We start from the raw sequence: 20,154 nt of genomic DNA on the forward strand, positions 1-20,154 counted from the left end.
TGTGGTAAACAAAGAAGTTAAGAAATTCCCTACCACCATTTTAGGTCTCTTTGAAGGGTTAAAAATCAAAGGAATCTCATCAGCAAAAGGGATCAAGCAAATATTCGTTAATGACGCAGTCCGACTAAATTAGATTAATTTGCTTCTATTTTTAAAGCATTGCGAGAAAAAGTAATCAATCTAGATTTTTGGATTAGATGCTAAAATCCGCTTATGTGCGCATTACAAATTCAGCTTTTACTCTATATCTTTGGTATCTCGTTATAAATACTTTCCCATATTTGCAACGAGGTACGCATTCCTCCATTTCTACGTCCCAAGTGGCCATATTTACCCCCCTTCTTTACAGCAAATTGCAACTTTTCCCGCGTTTGCAAATTTTTCGGTGTTGTTTTCTGAGGTGTATTGGGTTGAACTCTTACCTCGGTCGCAAACGACTATCTATCCACCTTTAAGGTGTCGAAGGGGAACATGTTGGCTTTAAGTTTATCTTTGGATACCGATGAGGAAACTATTTGATAAACGAGAAGAAGGTGTTAATAATACTTAAATAGTGAACCTCGGTGAAAAGGTATCTTAAATTTATTCAAATAATCTCTTCAAAAAGATAACATTCTCAAAGGAAACAATTCAGAATACAACTAAATCTTTTTTTGCGCTACATTCATAAAAATTCTCAGGAAAAAAATTGTGCAGGTTGCTTTAAGCAAAGAAGGCATGAATTATTGTACTTTTTTTTTTTCATCTTTTTTTTATCTTGACTTACCATTGGACATTACAAGTGACCTTTCGAGCTCGGCGGTATGGTGTTTCCCGGTCTAATAACGTCAGAATCCTATGAATATTCAGTTTTATCTGATGATATTGCCACTCGTACTTCATCTTTAGGGATACTTTTCAAGGCTATTATCTCAGCTGATGTGAGAGTGTCTGATATATGCGTTCGTTCTCGGTGAGTACACATCTCTATTTACCTTAGCATCGAACTAGTTTGAGATTCATCAAGGGATCTGACTTTTACACTCAAACAGATCAGAGATGATAAAGCAAATGGATAGCGAAAAATTCAAAGAATAACCAAAATGTATTAATATGTCCAGTCGCTTAGCACAAGTCTGATTTGAATTATAAGCACGATTTCCCAAAAATTGTATCACTAAAAGTTAGTAAATAAATGTATCAAACTACAGTCTCTTGCTTATAGATCGGTGAGAGAAACTGCATGCTCGTAAATCTTATTCAGGACAAAACTGACCCAGACCCAGACCCAGATAAAGATAAAGGAGATACCCCAGAGTTTAAAAACTGAAAGAGGACTACACAGCCGAGCGAAGTAAGTGAACCAGGTAGTTTTTAAACTCTGAGATTCTCAGTGGATAAATAATTACATTCACAAACGAATTGCTGTAGTGTAAAACCCTGACGATGAATGCTGTCAGTTGCAGATAAGAAAAAGATGGAAAAACATGCAAATTTACCAACATATTAAAAATCTGGAATGGAAGCCAGGTGAAAACGGAATCTCCTGTTATCAAAAATAATGTGTTTGCTAATTTGGTCTCTCTGATGATATTGTTATGGTTACATATTGGTGATTTTTGTTTCCTCCAAATAACATAATACGCTACACACATAACTAATAGAGGTGTTGCAGGAAACAAAACTAGAAGGTAGATTACGCTGTCACTTGTAATGAAGTTGAAGTTTGCATCAGTGAAGACAGTGAATATTGCTGCTATGATCCACGGTATGGAAATGGCATAGATATAAACACGAAAGTTTGCAGTTCTATGACGAAGAGGCCAACCGATGGCGAACATTCTCTCCATGGAAATGACAGCAAGTGCATAAATGGACGATGTACTTGTAAACACGTCAACAAGGTTGAAAACACGCCATGCTGTTAATGAAGCTAATTTAAATGCCGCTATGAAAAGAGGAATGGCCAGTCTTCCCACCAGTAAATCAGCCACGCCCAAACCGATCAGAAGAAATGTGGAACGCTTTCTGCGTCTCAGGTTAAGAAAAATCCAGATGATAAGAATATTTCCCGTAATGAAAAAGTTGCTAAGAATCCAAAACATAATCTCCAGAACATATTCCAAGTGTTAAAATCCATGGCAATGGGGTCCTGTTTCCCTATATGATGGTGCTGGAGAGTCAAAACAAAGGAAGATTTCAACTATGTTACGTGAATTTTTATTCTTTTTTTTTTTAATATTTATCATGTTAAATTTTGCTTCGCTGCCAACGTATGGCTTCGTAGCTCAGTTGGTAGTACTGCCCTAATATTTGGAAGAAACTTGTTTCTCTTGATTCCAGTTGAGGCCTGAATCTATTGAGACTTCCTTTCTGCAATTTTTTTCAATTGAAGCTCACCGGAAAATTTTTTTTTACTTCGATTTCATCCACAAGGCAAAATACTATGAATTTCATTTAATTGCTATGTTATGCAAAATTTATTTTCCAAGTAGAAAGTAAAGCTAACCCATGCAGGGAGTGTCATTCAGACTTTATACCAATGTCTTTAAGATGCTTGCTTTCGGCTGACTGTCTTGAGCTTGAGGCGAACCCGAAGACTTATTCAACTCTACATACTTGTTTTAGAACACTCCATTATTGCGCTATTTTACCATAACATGTACCTCGTTTTCACCTTGCAGAATAGGGAAATACACGCACAAAAGACGGAGCCTGAAAATGGCCGCCATGAACGATCCAAATCTTCTCCCTTTTTTATCGGTTTGAATTTTCACGTAAATAACTTTAAAGCGAAGGAGATTTTTGACGATCGTAGCTAACATTTATAGAGTTTCGATTGGGTTGTTTTCTTTTTTCGCACAGGTATTATGGGATTGATTCGATGCTCAAACAAGGCTGTGCATGTAAGGTGTTTCGAAAACTGAAGGTAAAAATACAAGAAAATGAAATAATGGTGGAGTAATAAATTTCGCATAAAACGAGTGAACATTTCTCGTATTGTTCGAAATACTTCGCAAAAGCAATCATCTAAATTATCGAAATAGGAATATTAATTTCAGAGAATAAGTGAAGGAGGTTTCTCACTCGAGAGACTGTGGAGTTGTGTCGATTAGGTTTTTGGAAAGATTAGATAGGAGTCGCAAATGCATACTGAATGGAAAAGGAGTATGTTCTAAAATGTAACTGTAGGCCGAATATCAAGTACAATTAACTCTAAATTTTCAAAGAACGTGTGCTCAAGTAGAAGATTTTCCTAACCCCCTATGGCAACATTCACAAGTGAATGTATTCAATAGCCTTTGAAGTATTTACAATAGAACATTTCATCATACCTGTGATAAGAAGGTTTTGCCGGCGATGACTCCAAATAAACCGCGCAGATGGTAACGAAACGAAAGTAAAATTAAGGCTTAAAACAAGTCGGAAAAATTACTTTAATGAGAAAGAATTTCAATGAGACTGTCATAATCAACGTTTATGCAAACTGCTACGATAAATTTCAATTGAATGGCTTAAAATCCATAATTCGTGTAGCAAACTGGTTTCAAATTTTGTAAAAACTGCTCTTACCCACGAGATAATTAAGCCATTGCCGACTTCCTGGCTAGCGAAATGATTTCATGTATCAGGTTTCTCCAATTTTCTTGTCTACTTTACAGCCATTGTCGATGATATTTTTGGGCCATTTGCATTTGTGTTGATTTAACTTGAAGCATGAGATCTTCTAATACGACTGCTGTATTGTAGTTTTCATGTAGTTTTCATGTAGGTCCACTTACATTCAACGTTGTCACGTGAGACACTTTACTTTCAGATTATGAATGAGAAGTATAAAAGCTGCGAATAGTTGTGTATTCTTTTAAGATTTTGCTAGGTAAATGAGACCGAAGGAAGCCGGGTCATGGAAGGCTTTCTATTATGCTTATCTAAATTCCTCACAGAATTTCTTAAAGTAATGCTTATAATGCAATTAAAACAAAATTCTCCTCACTTGATTATGATATCCGTTTCGGCCAAATTGCGCCTCAACTCGGAAAAAAAAACTTATTACTAAGAAAAATAACTATAACAGAATGATGATAATATTGGTAATGATAATAATACTAATAACGATAAAAATATTATTATTATTATTATTATTATTATCATTATAACAACATCATTACAATGATGATAATAAATATATTTTGTTTTTTTCTTAACAAACATATAAGTAATGTATTTTTATTTAAAATTTTATTGTTATCGACATATGTAAAAATTTAGATTTATAGATTCTATTGTAAGTAGATTTTAGCACTTGAAATATAGATTTTTAAAATAATAATGATAATGATTATCATTGTCATGACAATAGTAATAAATAAATGAGCATATTCATATGCATATTCATACCTGAAGTTGGGCAAAGATTACTTCATGATTTCGTTTGGCATTAAAGCGATTACTGGCCGAATGAAGCGCAGAAAAAGTATTGAGACAGGCTTATAACCTTAAACGATGTTTTCACGGGAAACCTTCCACGTTTCTAATGGTAAACGAACTGACAAGAACCGTGCTTCGCCAATCGTCAAACGGATGCACGCGGGAAGTTTGGAGAGCACGGGAGAAGCTTAAGAGTTTTAACTTGAGCTTTCTGGGTGCTCTTCAAACTTCCCAAGTTGCACAGCTTAAAGCATGATCAGATATTTTATAACATAACACGCGAAGCCGACTGCTTGAAAAGGTTTTTATACAGTACAAAATAACCGACCGGCCAAATAACCATACAATATCGCAGGATATTTGTATTGTATAATTGTATAATTCCCGCGATGTTTGTACTCTGCTTGGTGCAGTTGGATAATAATATTCCTTATTTTACGTTCGGTTTTCTCGTTCTGGTCCAATACCCTGCTATTTTGTACTTTTCGATATCTTCGTATCCAAACCGATAATCAAGTGTTATGTCGTCAACTCGCCGTTGCTAGTTGTTTTTTTCAATTTTAGCTTCGATGAAGCACTTGTTTTTTATTCACAGGTACAACTAGTTTTGAAAATATCAACGGTCCGTAGTAGTTGCAAAAAAAGATTGATTAACTTTAATAATTAACCAATTCAAAGCCTTCATACAGCTGCAAAGGGAACGGAAAATCTGGGAAATTATGGTTATTCCAGCAGATTTTTTTGTGTAAGATTAGCCAACAGTTAACATGGTAAATTTAAATCAATGAAAACACCTTGTGAGCAGTTAATTCCTTAAAAACTTTTCTTTTTAGTCTCTAACTCATATCAGTGGATGTCAGGAGAAGCTTGTTTTGGGAGAGAGGAAGTGATTACGGGTCTCTTTATACTTCGGCTTTTTGTTCACCTGGTTTTAATTACCGCTTTACAGACTGCTTTTTACAGATAGCAGAAACTTCGGTTGGCCATCTTTACTTATTGTAGTAAAGTGAAATATGAGGTAAGTGAGGTGGGAAGTAAGGCAAACTTTTTCATCCAATATTTATTACCTCAGATCAAAGAGTTATTTACAACACGAGGCAACTTGGCCGCGTTCAACAGTCTTTAACAATTTACATCAAGCACTTATATAATATACAAGTGTACAATGGAACATTGTAGGGAATGGTTCCTGAACATTTGTAGTACTGAATGTCTCTCTCTTACTCTTAGTTTTGTACATTGTATAACTTTATTTCAAATCAAGTATGATAGGCGTCAAAGAGAAACAAGATGACTAAGTGAAGTTTCTCTTTGGTAACCCACGAGAAACTAATTGATAAACGAGAAGAAAGCGGCAAATTAAATGATGCTTAACTTTGGTTTAATTAGTTGTATTTAATAATAATTAATACAATTTTCCTGTCTGATAATATTTTAAATCACAAGACAACCAAAGTGCAACTTTTTTTATGAGTGAAAAATGTCACCGAGCTAACGAATTATATACGTTGCTTGAATCTAATGATCAACAAGGGGATAAAATATTTCACTTTTCTTATTATATTCATCCCTTGGTTTATCATATTGACTTTGTGAGCTCGAATTAGCATGAAAGAGTGACCTTCAGCCTCATGATCATTCATCTCAGCTGATGTGAAGGACTCTGAATTCGCCATTTTCGGACTCCTGATTTACCTCGGCTTTGAGGCATAATCTTGAACTAGTTTGAGATCCTTTAAATAATCTAAATTTTATACTCAAACGGAAAGATGATAAGGATTCACAGTGTACCCTGGGAAGTTTCAGCAAAATGTCCAATCGTTCAGCACAAGTCTGATTTATATCACAAGCATGATTTCCCCTCAATTCTGTCACTTAGAGGCAGTAAAAAATTGTTGAGTGATGAATTTCAACAATAAAGCAATCAAACCGCACTTTCCTGCCTAGAGATCGGTGATAAGAGCTGCGTACTTGTAAATCTTACTAAGGACACAACTGACCCAGACTCGGTTAATGGAGATAACCCAGAGTTAAAAACCTGAGAGGGAACTACACAACAACGAAGTAAGTGAAGCAGGCAGTTTTTAAACTCGGGGATTCTTAGTGGATAAATAATTACGTTTACGAACGAATTGCTATATTGTAAAGCCTTGACGATTAGTGTCATAAGTTGCATATGAGGAATATTTGCATTCATATGCAAAGATGCTGAAAGATTAAGAATCTGAAATGGAAGCCATGTTAAAAGAGAAGCTCCTGTTATTATAAATAATGTGTTTGCTAGTTTTACTTCTCTAATGACATGATTGTGGTTAACCATGCGTGATTTCTGTTTCTTCCAAATGACATAATACGCTACACTCATAAACAATAGAGGTGTAGTGGGAAACAAAACTAGAAGGCAGATTACACTGTCGCTGTCGAGGATTGAGCCTGCATACATGAGAATAGTGAATATTACTGCTATTATCCACGGTATGACGATGGCACAGATGTAAACACGAAAGTTTAGAGTTCTATGACTAAGTGGCCAACCTATTGCGAACATTCTCTCCAAGGAAATAACAGCAAGTGTATAAATGGACGATGTGCCTGTAAACATGTCAACACGTTCGAACACAAACACTGTTTTTAATGAGGAGGTTTCATATCCTGCTATGAAAAGAGGAATGGCCAGTCCTCCAACTAGTAAATCGGCCACGCCCAAACCGATCAGAAGAAATGAGGAACGCTTTCGGCGTCTCAGCTTAAAAAATATGCAGATAATGAGAATATTTCCAGCAGCGATAAAAGAAGCTAAAAATCCAAAACATATTCTCCAGAACATGTTCCAGGTGTTGAAATCCATGGCAGCAGGACGTTTTCTCTCTATAAACGAGAAATAAATAAGATTACTTGTTAATACCCCTCCATCTTATTAATAATGAATCATGTCATTCAGGCCTAAACCTATATTTCACCTGCGTTATTTTCCATTTAATTGCATTATGGAATGATATAGCAACACGGTTTTATTGAAATATTCACTCTACCTATTTTACATAATTAATCAAAGTTTTGGCAGCATTTTTAGTAATTAAGTTATTCGATTCACGACACTGGTCGGCGAGTTTCCTCGTTTGAGGTGACAAACCATAATTTTTCCCAGCGCTTTAAATATTATTCCTCAAATCCAGTAGCCGTCGCAAATTCACTCAGTTTGATGTTTTTTGGGGTAACTCAAGTGGTTCGGGTGGTTACACTTCGTGCCTTCTGACATTGTAGCTATTGCTTTGTCGTTTCTCGATTTGAAAGAGTGTATTGATTATTTCGTTCTTCGAATTTTCTAAGCTTCGTTCAAGACTTCTTTACCATTTAGGGTAGACTGATCCAAACTTTTACCCGGAGTGGTTTTGTTCTATAAGCTCAAACTTTGCACATGATTTACTCAAATAAAATATATTGTTGAATAGAATGAATGAAAGCAACGTGCATCGTAAAATGAGTACAATGGTCGCCATGATTTGCAACTTTATGAACAATTTTTTAGACGGCATTCAAAATGTAATCAAAGTGTAACCCATTCACAAAATTCTTTCAGAAACTTATTTTCCGTTGATAGCTAAATTTGTCAGTAATGAACTTAGGAGCGAATTGCAACTGATATCAAGTTGCTAGAAAAAGAAAAAGATTTCTTTAACGGAAACCTAGTGTTTATTTAGTATCGCTTAACTGTTTCGTTGTAAACGTGTGCGGAATTACAAAGGTTTCGTAGACGGCGCGGTTCGATTTGAACTCGAGGTATCGAGTGCGCGCGCTGTTTTCGTATTATCTTTACAAACGGACCTCTCGCCCAGTAAAATACATACATGTAACTTTAAAGAAGAAGCTAAGGATTTATTAGCATACCTTACCTTCTTGGTGATGGCTTCAAATTTTGATTTCTGGCCGCATAGTTCTTTCCATACAATCTCGACTTAAAACTGAGAGAAGACGCTCTTGACAAAAAAAATATAAAGCGCCGGTTCAGCGGAACTTTTCGACCATGCAATGTTGTTAAATAACTTATGGAAACGTGACCATTTTTATTTGAGACGTTGTTCAAATAAATATAAAAGATGACATTTCGGTGGGTGAAAGACTTCACTTTATCGATGGCCTTGCTGTGTAGAACGAAGTTAAAAAATAAATTCTTTCTAGTTTAAAGACGATTTACCCATAAACTTACACATATTTGTAACACAGGCTGCTTTTTCTACGCTAGAAAAATTAATTTTAGCGAACCAATTTCTTTCTTCCTAAGGAAACCAGTTATCTTGCAAATGGACTCGGAATAATTGTCATAATGCCTTTATTAATTGATAATTAAACACACCAGTTCAAAGCTTAGCAATTTATTCTAGTCACGAACGCGGACGTGTTGACGAAAAACTAAATACCTAAAAAATGAAGATCAAACCTCAAAACTTTCCTCTCCATTATCTACTCTTATCATTTTTTTCCATTGTCATATAAACAAATAACTTTTCAGTTTCTGGGAAGTTCCATAACTTCCAACGAAGATTATTACCCTACTAGACTGTGTACTACCTGCTTCGTGGGTGGATGTTAGTTTACATAAATGCCATGTTTTTTCCCTCTCCATGCTGTCTAGGTAATGGCATTTCAGGGTATTAAAGGATATTTTGATTGCATTAGAGATCATTTTGACAAAGCGTAAAAGTGGAATTATTCCAGTAGAATAAAACGAAACCAATTGGGAGAAAGAAAAACAATAGGTGCGTTTTCTGGGATTTGTCGATTTCACCAATCTTAGTTGTATGTTCGAGTTGGAAAAAGAAGTTTGTTTACTCAGAGCTGCGGAAAAATAAATGCAGTTCAACTACTTCGTCATCTTTACGCACCCAAAAATGCATGTAAATCTCTATTTGCCATTTGCTTTGACCCAAAATATTACATAGATGTTAGCCTTCATGTGGTCGTTTTGGGAAACAGACTTTCGTTCCAGAGGCTATCCGTGAATAACTTAACCGAAATTGATATATATTCCATAACTCTCTGAATTCGCAATATTCTGGGACAACTTAAAATAAATTTATTCCTGAAATATTTACTGTCCCTTCTTCTTTCCCCGTTCAATGTTACGCTTTGATTTAAACGTTGAGAGAGATTAATATTCGCGCAATAATATTGGTCACTTTGTGTCGCGTGGTGCAAAATCACAGGACAGTCATTTTGCATAACCCCCGTGTACTTCGATATTTGTCCTCCGAATTGAACACGAGAAGAGAAATTCCATATCTACCCGCGCCCACGCAGTACTCGCTAAAACTCTAGATGTACGTATCGCAAACGACCTTGTTTTAAGAATGTTAAAGGCTTGACCATACATTCATCAACCTGACAGAGTGGCAAGAAATGTGTGACGTTTCAACAGCTGATTGGCGATGTCAAACACACTTGAAAAATATCTTATTTTTACACGTGTGTTATTAATTAGGGATTTTCCGCCGCAAATTATGTAATGAAAGAAAATAACGTCGCATCTACGGAGCAGGAAAAAAACTGCGTGCGTCTGCGGATTTCCACTGTTCACCTTCGCCTGCATGGTAGAGTTCATTGACAAAAAACGTCGCGTGGCTTTGGTGACGTAACGAACTTATGTTACTCAATGTTAACGCGAGTGACTCGATATGAGGATAATTGTGTTGATAAAAAACAAATGTATAATCCAGACGCGCGTCATTTCTGCCCGACCTTTGTTGCTGCCTATATTGTAAAAAAATGTAAGCAAGACGTCTGTTATGTAAGAATTTTTAGAAAGGTAGGCAAGACTTGTTCGGAAAAGGGAAGGCTAATCAGTTACATTTAGAGCTCACTTCAATCACTGCCGGACTTTGTGGCGCATCAGCAGAGCGTAAATATCGAGCTAGATCCAGGAATCACCGACACTTTGTGACTCAAAACTACTCCTTGCGGCTTTTTCTGAGAATATTGAGCCTCTTACCTCGTGACTTCGATCTTTTAAATACTTACGTCATAAACTTCTTTAGCTATTTTATCGGCGTGCTGTATATTAATTTGGGTTTTCCATATTAAGATATTTGAAGTAGACTGGAAGTAACCACTCAAATAAAATAATTAAGTCATTAGTTGGGTGTGCACTAAACAACATGACCATCTTACTTCAGTGATTAAACCGATTCTGGTTGGATTGAAATCCTGTTGCCGCCATTAAAAGTTTTGCAGCTGAGTAAATTGACTATCTTTTATCATTTAAAATACGTTTTCTGTTTGGTCTTGCTCAATGTCTTGTAAAAACTAAGAGAAAAGCTATGGTGAGGATAATATCCTGAAGAAAATCTCAAAACGTTTTGTTTAAGATCACGATTTTAATTGCAAAAGATATCCAAGACATCTCGTCCAGCACAATGGCGGACGAGATCCCAATGGCTGGCAACACTGTCAATAGTATCCGGACAAACACGAGAGAGGAGCTAATACCTTCAGAATCAAAATATATCCCTTAGCTCGTCGTGTTCATCACTGATTATCTAGCCATAAACTTCCTTAATTTGATCGCCGTTATTGAATTTGTGAAACAGCGCCAGCTTCAGCGTCGGAGTACACATTTGGTTATCCATCTGGCGATAATTGACCTCTTGGCTGGGGCAGTTTCAGGCTCTTTGGATATTCTTTGGGTAGGGAGTGTCTGTGATTTGTGGGAATACACTCAGAAAATCCATCTACCATCAGTGGTGTTAAGGGCTGTCTTCCCTAATGCTTCGCTTGTAAACCTCACAGCAATTTCACTTGAAAGGGCACATACCACAATTTGTTCATTCAAGCAATGCCTCATTAAGAAATAGGTTTATGGAGTTATAATCATTTCATTTGGTTTATTAAATTAGCCGGGGTAGCAGGAAGTCGATGTTTCCCGGTCACTATCATTGTCCACTATATTATGCTTTTTTTCTTCGTCTTTCATTCTATTTTTAATGACTATTGTTTCTTACATTTCCGTTTTTATCAAAGTCGGCTCTAATCGTCAAATGCGTTCCAATAGCGCAGCAGGGACGAGGGAAAGAAAATTGACGATTACGTTATTTACTGTGATAATTGGATCTTTAACTGCTTAGTTTCCATTGACGATACAACTAGGTGTTTTCATGTTTCATCCCCAGTTCGCCAACGATATTATTTGGCGGCTATCATTACGTATTGGAAGAACAGTAGTAGTATTATTCGTGGTCACCTCGCTCATAAATCCTATTATCTATGCCATGCAGGTACCAGAACAAGGCGAAATGTCATGGAAATCAACTTCCGCCGAACTTCAAACTGTTCAAAGCCGAGCGATATACCATTACGTTAGCTCTGTTTCGATTACCATTTTATAACCCTTACACTATAAAACTCACCAAAAACGTCTCGAGTACAACCCCACACAGTATGCAATTTAGCCGCGAGTAACCTTTTCGAAGAAATTCCGTGGAATCAGATTTAATCTATCACGATCTGCCAACTCAGCGATTTCTCGTCAGAACGGGGTAAAAATTGAAAAAGGTCTTTCCTGAATATCTATTCTTGCGATTTATTTTATTTTGCAAGGACAATAAGGATATATATCCCAACTGCCAGTTCATAAAAGTCCTGTAGGAAATACGCTCATGAATATTTCCAAATCACGACGCGACATTCCAGTAAAGCGAGTTGTAGAAAGGATTATCACAGGGTAAAAAAACTAGTTAGTTGACCTTTGTTTGCCAAAACTGCCAGAATTCAAGTAACATTTAATTTGATAAGATTGAGTGCTAGAAAAAACTGGAGGCCGTTAAATTGCTTTCGTCAGTTTTAGTCCGTCGTTACTATGCATTGATTGCTGAGACTTTGATCTGGCTGAGCAAACCAAGAAAACGACACATTTTGAGCGTGCAGTCTTCCTAAAAACTTAACGTAGGCAGAGTTCCTAGCATGGACTTTAAACAACGAAGCCGAGGCCCACAGTTTCTGTGTTCGCCTTTTTTCGCTTATCTGGGATAGTTATGCATGGAAATGGACTATGAAAGGGGAACTCAGTAACATCAGGCAAACTGAGTCGAAATATGACATTTTGGTGAATATGTGTTGACATAAACTAACAAACTACAGAAATATGAGAAAAATATGTTACGGCTTCGAATGAAAACATTAAATAATAAAATTTTTCTACGCATCTTGTTCTGAAACTAAAAAGAAAATAAATAAATAAGCTGGCGAATATCCGAAGATATATACCCTGATTAAGTGTCATCTCCCAATTTTCAAACCTTACATCCACTACCACAGGTCCTCGTTTAAAACTTAATTCAAGATGAGGGGGCGTCTTTTGGTTGTTACAGAAGATAAGGCATCTATTTTCGTTCATTAAGACGTAACAGAAAACACTGAAACATCTCACGCAGCAAATCCACGATAAACTGTTCGTAAAAATTGTTTCACGCCCGTGCAAAATATTGAAAGGATAATAAGCACAATAACCTCCAGTTGGCGCAAAACTTTCCTATACTCGTGTACTTTTCCTTGAGAATGATATGTTCCTCGAAGCTTACACTTTTTGCTCGAACTTCGCTCTTGGAGGACAGTTCACCTCTCGGAACAAATGATAATTAATCTCCGCGGACAAAAATCTGTTCATATTTTTCTTAATATTGACTTTTCATACATTATCCATAAGTTTAACCCTCTGATGTTACCGACCTTGGATAAGTCACGTCTGGGATGAAATTTGGAGATGAAAATAAATCTTTGAGTTACATAACTGATATTTATGTCCAAAGTGCAACACAAAAATTTGTAATCAAATTTCATATTGGGGGATTCTTTATTGTTAAATGGATAAAGATTCCAACTCACCTAACTATCTGTTCTTCTGCTTTTTGTAAAAGAAGGGGATTTCAAAGAGGATTGAATGCATTGACAAAATATTTCGTAATCGGTCACTACTTGATTACTCAACGAGTATTAACGAATTGCATATTTATCGATAATAGCTTTTGATGACACCCTTGTGTCACTTTCCCTGATATGTTGTATCTGGAAATAATAATGGCGATATAAAGAGCTGAAATTAATATATCATGCCTTATATTCGCCCTGTGTCTTCACGTACCTGCATTTTCTTAAACTTACGTGAGTAATGACCTTGATTTGCATGGGAGCATCGTTTGAAAGTTAAGCATTGGAAGTTAAGTCTATCACATTTCTATTCCTGCAAACAAATGAACTTAACAAATTATTGAAGGTGAATTTGGGAAAGACGGAGGCCACCTAATGCAAGCGAAATTGTCCAATGATGATAAGATGTGGCACACACAGGAAACAGCACCGGCCGGTTGATAAACCAACATTTGGCGGATGACTTCTTGTAACTACTTGTGGATTGTGGTTAGATTTCTGACCTATTGAGAGTTGTTATTAAAAGACCTGAAAGGATATTCAGCCTTCTTGACCGTCTGCGTCAACAAAGTGTCGTGTCTTTTCTCAAGCATACATTATGATCGGGTTGCTTTTGTATACAAAGGAATTTAAATACTGAGAGCTGATTTTCATGCTCTCCCGAGAGAGGTAAGAAGAAATTGTGTTAACGACGAGTTGACTTGGCTTTGTGCGATCTTATAATTTCAATACACTTAACGAATTGAGTCATTATTGGCAGGTTGACCGACTGTCATTTAGCTTTTTCCGCTATACTTTGCTAGCTGAATTGTTTGATTCTGTTCAACCAGTTGGATATTCTGTTACCTAAAGGTACGTAATATAACACAGAAACATTTCAAATTATTTTGTTCAACTCACAACACTTGAATAAGTAACTCTCTTTCTTAATTATTTATTTTTGTCCTCCTCCCTTATCTAGTTCACGCAGTGGGTTACCAACACAGACAAGAACACAATGGCTAACAGCACCGTAGAAAGTACTCGTAATAACACAAGCGACGAGAAATGGATGTCGTATCTCCCATCCGAGTGTATTCCGTGGCTCGTCCTGCTCATCACGGAATGCTTGGCTATAGTCATCCTAAATACCGTTAGTACTGCTGTACTCTTGAAGAAGCACCACCTGCAGCGCAGGGGTACATGCCTGATCATCCACCTGGCGATCGTCGATCTCCTAGTAGGGGCAGTGGCAGGTCCTACGTTTATTCAACGGGTTGGGGCTACTTGTAACCTGTGGGAGAGGGCAGTCTGGTCTGAGAAGTACTCTTATCTAACGATAGCATTGGGGCAGTCTCTCCCTTATTTATCGCTTTTGAATCTCGCTGTTATTTCATTAGAGCGGGCACATGCAACGTTTTTTCCTTTCAAGTATCATGCCGTTAAGAAATGGGTCTATGGAGTTATAGTTACCGTAACTTGGTTGATGTCGGCGACTGCTGCTCTGGTGGGAAAAGACATAGGCACTAAAGGCCGCCACACAATGTATTTTTCGTTTTTTTCTGTTCTTCTTTTTGTAATTTCCGTTTCTTACATCTCGATTTTTAACAAAGTACGTTTTGGTTATCGTTTGCCAAATCAGGGTGCAGCAAGTGTGAGGGAAAGGAAATTAACGAGTACGTTATTTATGGTGACTCTTGCCTCCATACTGACTTGGTTTCCATTGATAATTGGGCGAAGCCTAAACAGTTTTAATCCCCAGTTACTTAAAAAGCTCAACCAACGACTAGCCTTTCACATGTACAGCGGTGTATTGGTGTTATACCTCGCCAACTCGCTGATAAATCCTATAATCTACGCCATGCGACTGCCAGAATTAAGACAAGGTATTATGAAGATCGCATTTTGCCGAAATTCGAACAGTTCAAACCAGGTCGACTCACCTCTTTGTGATTCAGTTCTCGTTTTTCTAACTGTAAGAGGTAATCGTTATATAGTGTTTACGTAACTCCTTCGTATAGTGTCAATGCATTATCCAACCAAATGGTACTGATAATAGACAAATATATTAATGCGAAGGGCGTCTTAGTTTAACATAAAATCTCCAAGCTACTTTCAACGAAATTAGACGTTTAAAAGGGAAGACGGATCAGAAGTCCCGATATTGGAGTTAAAGAATTAAAATAACAAATTAATACGGGGGCGACAGGGTTGGTTTGTATTTGTTTATGAATTCTAATATAACGTGGACTTGCATTAAGAATGAAATCGTTCACAACAACTCGTATGTTTTTGTCATCTACGTCCAACAGGAAACTTAAATATATACGCTAGTTGTGAGACGAGTGATGTGCCGCGTGTATATATTATTGAAATAGATCACTTGACTTTAAACGTATCAAAACTCAGCAAAAAAACTGACAAATAAAATTGGCCTATGTTTCACTTCAAAAGGTTCTTGAATCTGTTTATCTATAGATTTGTGCTCCAGAAATCAAATAACTTCTATCTCAGCCTGAAAAGCGTATTAGCCCGAGTGGCAGGCGTATTTTCCGCCGAGCGAGCGCTCGATGTTCCGATTGAGTATTGAAGCTGCCAAGTTATGTTTTGGCTTTTGTTGCTACACGTTCAAGGGTTGCTTTAGGCAAATTTAGTATTTTTCTTCAATACTAAGTATCAAAGTTTTCTCTTTCACCCACATTTACTTGATTCTTCTACGCACGGGCGAGAGGCCATGGTGAAGTAATTTTCAATGTCACGGCAACTGCTGTGAAAATTGAATCTTAGATTATTTCATTGATCGTTTTCCCTTGAAAGCAAAGAAACGGACTTTTGAAATGGTAGTAGAAGCAAAAGAAAATACAGCTTCTGATCTTTTCAACCTTCGACAAAAGAGCAAACACGAGGCGGAAGCAAGAATATCGATCAATCTGATTTATGCAAATGCTTTGCACAAGTCTAATCTCAAAACTAGCCCTTCCAAAACAAACGCACAAGTTAAGCTTTTTTGACGGCGTGTGATTTGTAAGTGAGGGTTACACAAAAGAATTTTTAACCTCTAAATGGTTAAACTTTTCCTGCCGAACTTTCCAGCCCCCAAAGATTATAGCGACGAGGCCTTTATTTTAACAGTTGTTTGTCAATTCCTAGTGTGTCAATGTTTAGTTGCTTCCGTTGCAATATTTTGCGGCACCCTCCCTAATTCCATGACATGATAGGCAAGAGAGATCTGATGGTGCGAGATACATATCCTAATACTATGCTTTTTAGGACGAACAACCAACCACTCGATACGCTAACATAGTGTTATTTTATTATTCTTTAAAAAAAAGAAAGAAGAAAAAACCCTCAAAACTCTGTTTTTCCTATGCTGTTTACGAACTGTTGGCTTATTTATTTAACTCTTGACATCCCAACATCACTGCATATTCTATATAGTGTTCGCAGTGCATCCCATATGGTACCGACTAACAAAATATTTCAATATAGCTCTTTAACTTGTAGATCATTTCTTTTATTCTCTTGCCTTAAATTTTTAATTCAAGGGTAGTGCTGTGAGGAGAAATTAGAAGTTATAATAACTATTAGTTTAAGGGTTAAATCCAAGTCAAATCTTAGTGCTGTTCTCTCTTATTTAATGACTGGAATGCCCTCATGTTTTTATTTTATATTCCTGACTCTATAAACTATAATAAGAAAGTTAGACATTCGAACTTAGCGGACGTTAAAAATGGCACTTCAGAGTCGAAATCGGAAAAAAAGATCGAGCATTAGAGTCGACTGTCTACATGTAGCAAAAATACGGAATTCGAAAGTTCTCAGTCAGAGATTACAATGCAGATAAGTTGAAGTCGAAATTATGAAGCCGGAAGTCAGAAAATTATATATATTAATGGTCGGGACTCCGAAATCGAATGTCGGAGAACAATGTAAGAGTCCGAAGCTGAAAGTCGGAAAAATGAAACGTTGATAATCGGAAATAAAACTCCGAACACCGAAAGAGAATGTCTGAGATATAGATTTTAAAACAAGAGATCAGAATTACTGTTGCGGTATCGATTTGTGAGCTGATAAAACAAACCAATAATAAATTTTTTCATTATTCCGTCGAAGCATCTACTGCTTAAAGCATCATGAGAACTTGAAACTCAAAATAAAGTCAATAAAGTAAATTTATAAGAGGCAGGTACTCATGGGAAGTATTACAGGGGGTGGATCAAGGTTGAGTTTTTTTATGTTTTTTTGCATGTTTGATTTATTTACTACTTTTTTATTTATAAGTTAAAGATTGATTTATTTTTCCTTTATTTTTCTAGGCAAATTTACATATTTTATTACTTACAATTTTACTATGTAAATAATACATATTAAAACACTGAGGCTTTAGAGACTGCTTCCTTCTTGATTATCAGATCATACACAAAACTGCAACGATTAAACTGCTTATTTGCTGATAACAGCAAGATGAATAGACACCAGAAATTTTAAACTGCTTCCTTGTTGCCAAACACGCGATCCGTTTACACTACAGCTTTTAAACTGCTTCCTTGTTGTCGAAAACACAATGCATTGACATCACAGCCTTTAAAATGCTTCCCTATCGACAAACACATGGTGCATTGACACCAAAATTCTTGAACTGTTTCCTTGTCGACCAACACTCAAAGCATTGACACCACAACTTTTAAACTGCTTCCTTGTTGCCAAAAACATGATGCATCGACAACATAACTTTAAAAATGCTTCCTTGTTGCCAAACATATGATGCATTGACACTAAAGCTTTTAAAATGCTTCCCTGTTGTAAAACACATGATGCATTGACACCACAACTCTTAAACTGCTTCCTTGTCAACATATACTTAAAGCGTTGACACCACAAATTTTAAAACTGCTTCCTTGTTGCCAAAATCATGATGTATTGATAACACAACTTTTAAAATGCTTCCCTGTTGCCAAACATATGATACATTGACACCACAGCTTTTAAAATGCTTCCCTGTCGTAAAACACATGATGCATTGACACCATAACTTTTAAACTGCTTTCTTGTTAACAAAAACATGATGCATTGACACCACAACTTTTTAAATACTTCCTTGTCGAAAATACATGATGCATTGACACCACAACTTTTAAACTGCTTCCCTGTGGACGAAACCATGATGCATTGACACCACAACTTTTAAACTGCTTCCCTGTCGACAAACACATGATGCATTGACACCAAAACTTTTAAACTGCTTCCTTGTCGTCAAACACATGATGCATTGACACCACGGCTTCTAAAATGCTTCCCTGTCGAAAAACAGAAAAACACGTGATGCATCGACACCACAACTTTTAAACTGCTTCACTGTCGACAAATACTTGAAGCATTGACACCATAACTTTGAAACTGTTGCCTTGTTGCCAAAAACACGATGCATCGACACAATAACTTTTAAACTGCTTCCTTGTTGCCCAACACATGATAAATTGACACCAAAACTTTTAAACTGCTCCCCTGTCAAAAAACACATGATGCATCGACACCACAACTCTTAAACTGCTCCCTTGTCGACGAACACATGATGCAATGGCATCAAAACTCTTTAACTGCTTCCTTGTTAACGAACACATGATGCATTGGCAACACAACTCTCAAACTGCTTCCTTGTCAACGAACGCATGATGCATGCATTGACATTTCAACTCTTAAACTGCTTCCTTGCTGACGAACGCGTGATGCATTGACACCACAACTCCTAAACGGCTTCCTCGTCGACAAACACATGATGCATTGACAACACAACTTTTATACTGCTTCGTTAATGACAGCACATGATGCATTGACATCAAAACTTTTAAACTGCTTCCTTGTTGACAAACACTCGATGCCCCAACACCGTAACTTTTAACCTGGTTCACTGTTGATAACCACCTAATACTGGAGGAAACAACTTCCCAACACCTTCACCTAGCTTCAAGAAGTTCGAAGAAGTTTGCAATCGTCAGACAAGGTTTGAATGGTGTGCCAACTTTTCTTTGAAGTTTAGATCTTTTTCCTTAGTTTACTTTTAAGATACTTATACCAGCTGTAATGAAACAGAAAATTTTATTTTATATTAGTTATTTGGTAATGCATATCATGATTGTGGCTGCAATATACTTGCAGTTCTCCACCACGTTGAATTCATAATTTCAGTCACGCTTTATATATTTACTTAAAGATAACGCATTTAATGACTTAAAAAGCTCAGTAATACTATATAAATTTTCGATATCTCTGATCTCATACCTGAACAGCTGAGCAACTCTCATTACGTGTAAGACCCTGTGGCTTGGTCCAGTAGATCTCTGACTTCAATTGATCAGGCAGTTGATTCCAGCCAAACAATGACTGCTTCTGTATAACCTGTTGATCACACACTCGAATAACAGACAAAATACAGTGCTTATATCAGTGTGAGCTAAGAACAATCACTGAATTAGTTTTGTATAATTAAGCAGGTTGAGTATCTGATAGCATAATCGGTAGATCTGAGGTTAAAATCCTCACAGATGTCGACCAGAAATTATAATCTCGCACTGTTAACATGTAATTTCATACAAAGGTCGACCCGCAGTTTTCTCTCAGCTCAGCTGGCAGAGCATTTGATACCGATCTTGCAAAGTCTGAGGTTTGAATCCTCACGTATGTTAACTCAAAAGTTCGTCCTTTCACTCAGCTGTAAAAACATTTTGTAGAGATGTTGAATTCAGTGAGGTTTGAATCCTCACGAACTGAGGTCGACCCAGATTTCTTCTTCCTCTGCCCAGCCGGTAAGGCAGATGGCGAAGTTTCAAGGTCTAAGGTTCGAATCCTTATGAT

At 36.8% G+C, this 20,154-nt stretch overlaps 2 protein-coding genes across 2 annotated transcripts; one reads left to right on the forward strand and one right to left on the reverse strand.

Annotated features, from left to right (window-relative positions):
- Positions 1-6,331: 6,331 nt before the first annotated feature.
- Positions 6,332-7,255, reverse strand: LOC131776874 (adenosine receptor A3-like). The gene has a single exon (XM_059093078.2). The coding sequence runs from the start codon at positions 7,253-7,255 to the stop codon at positions 6,332-6,334; it is 924 nt and encodes a 307-aa protein (XP_058949061.2).
- Positions 7,256-13,534: 6,279 nt separating this feature from the next.
- LOC131776906 (histamine H2 receptor) lies at positions 13,535-15,731 on the forward strand. The gene is made up of 3 exons (XM_059093113.2): positions 13,535-13,992; positions 14,084-14,175; positions 14,285-15,731. Exon 3 carries the CDS (start codon positions 14,321-14,323, stop codon positions 15,308-15,310), a length of 990 nt encoding a protein of 329 aa, XP_058949096.2. The 5' UTR covers positions 13,535-13,992; positions 14,084-14,175; positions 14,285-14,320; the 3' UTR covers positions 15,311-15,731.
- The last annotated feature ends 4,423 nt before the right edge of the window (positions 15,732-20,154 follow it).

Source organism: Pocillopora verrucosa, chromosome 3 (genome assembly GCF_036669915.1).
Source record: "Pocillopora verrucosa isolate sample1 chromosome 3, ASM3666991v2, whole genome shotgun sequence".
Taxonomy (NCBI): Eukaryota; Metazoa; Cnidaria; class Anthozoa; order Scleractinia; family Pocilloporidae; genus Pocillopora; species Pocillopora verrucosa.

Bases quoted from the DNA above. Each gene is read 5' to 3' on its own strand.
- LOC131776874 (XM_059093078.2), bottom strand. From the start codon at position 7,255: ATGGATTTCAACACCTGGAACATGTTCTGGAGAATATGTTTTGGATTT.
- LOC131776906 (XM_059093113.2), top strand. From the start codon at position 14,321: ATGGCTAACAGCACCGTAGAAAGTACTCGTAATAACACAAGCGACGAG.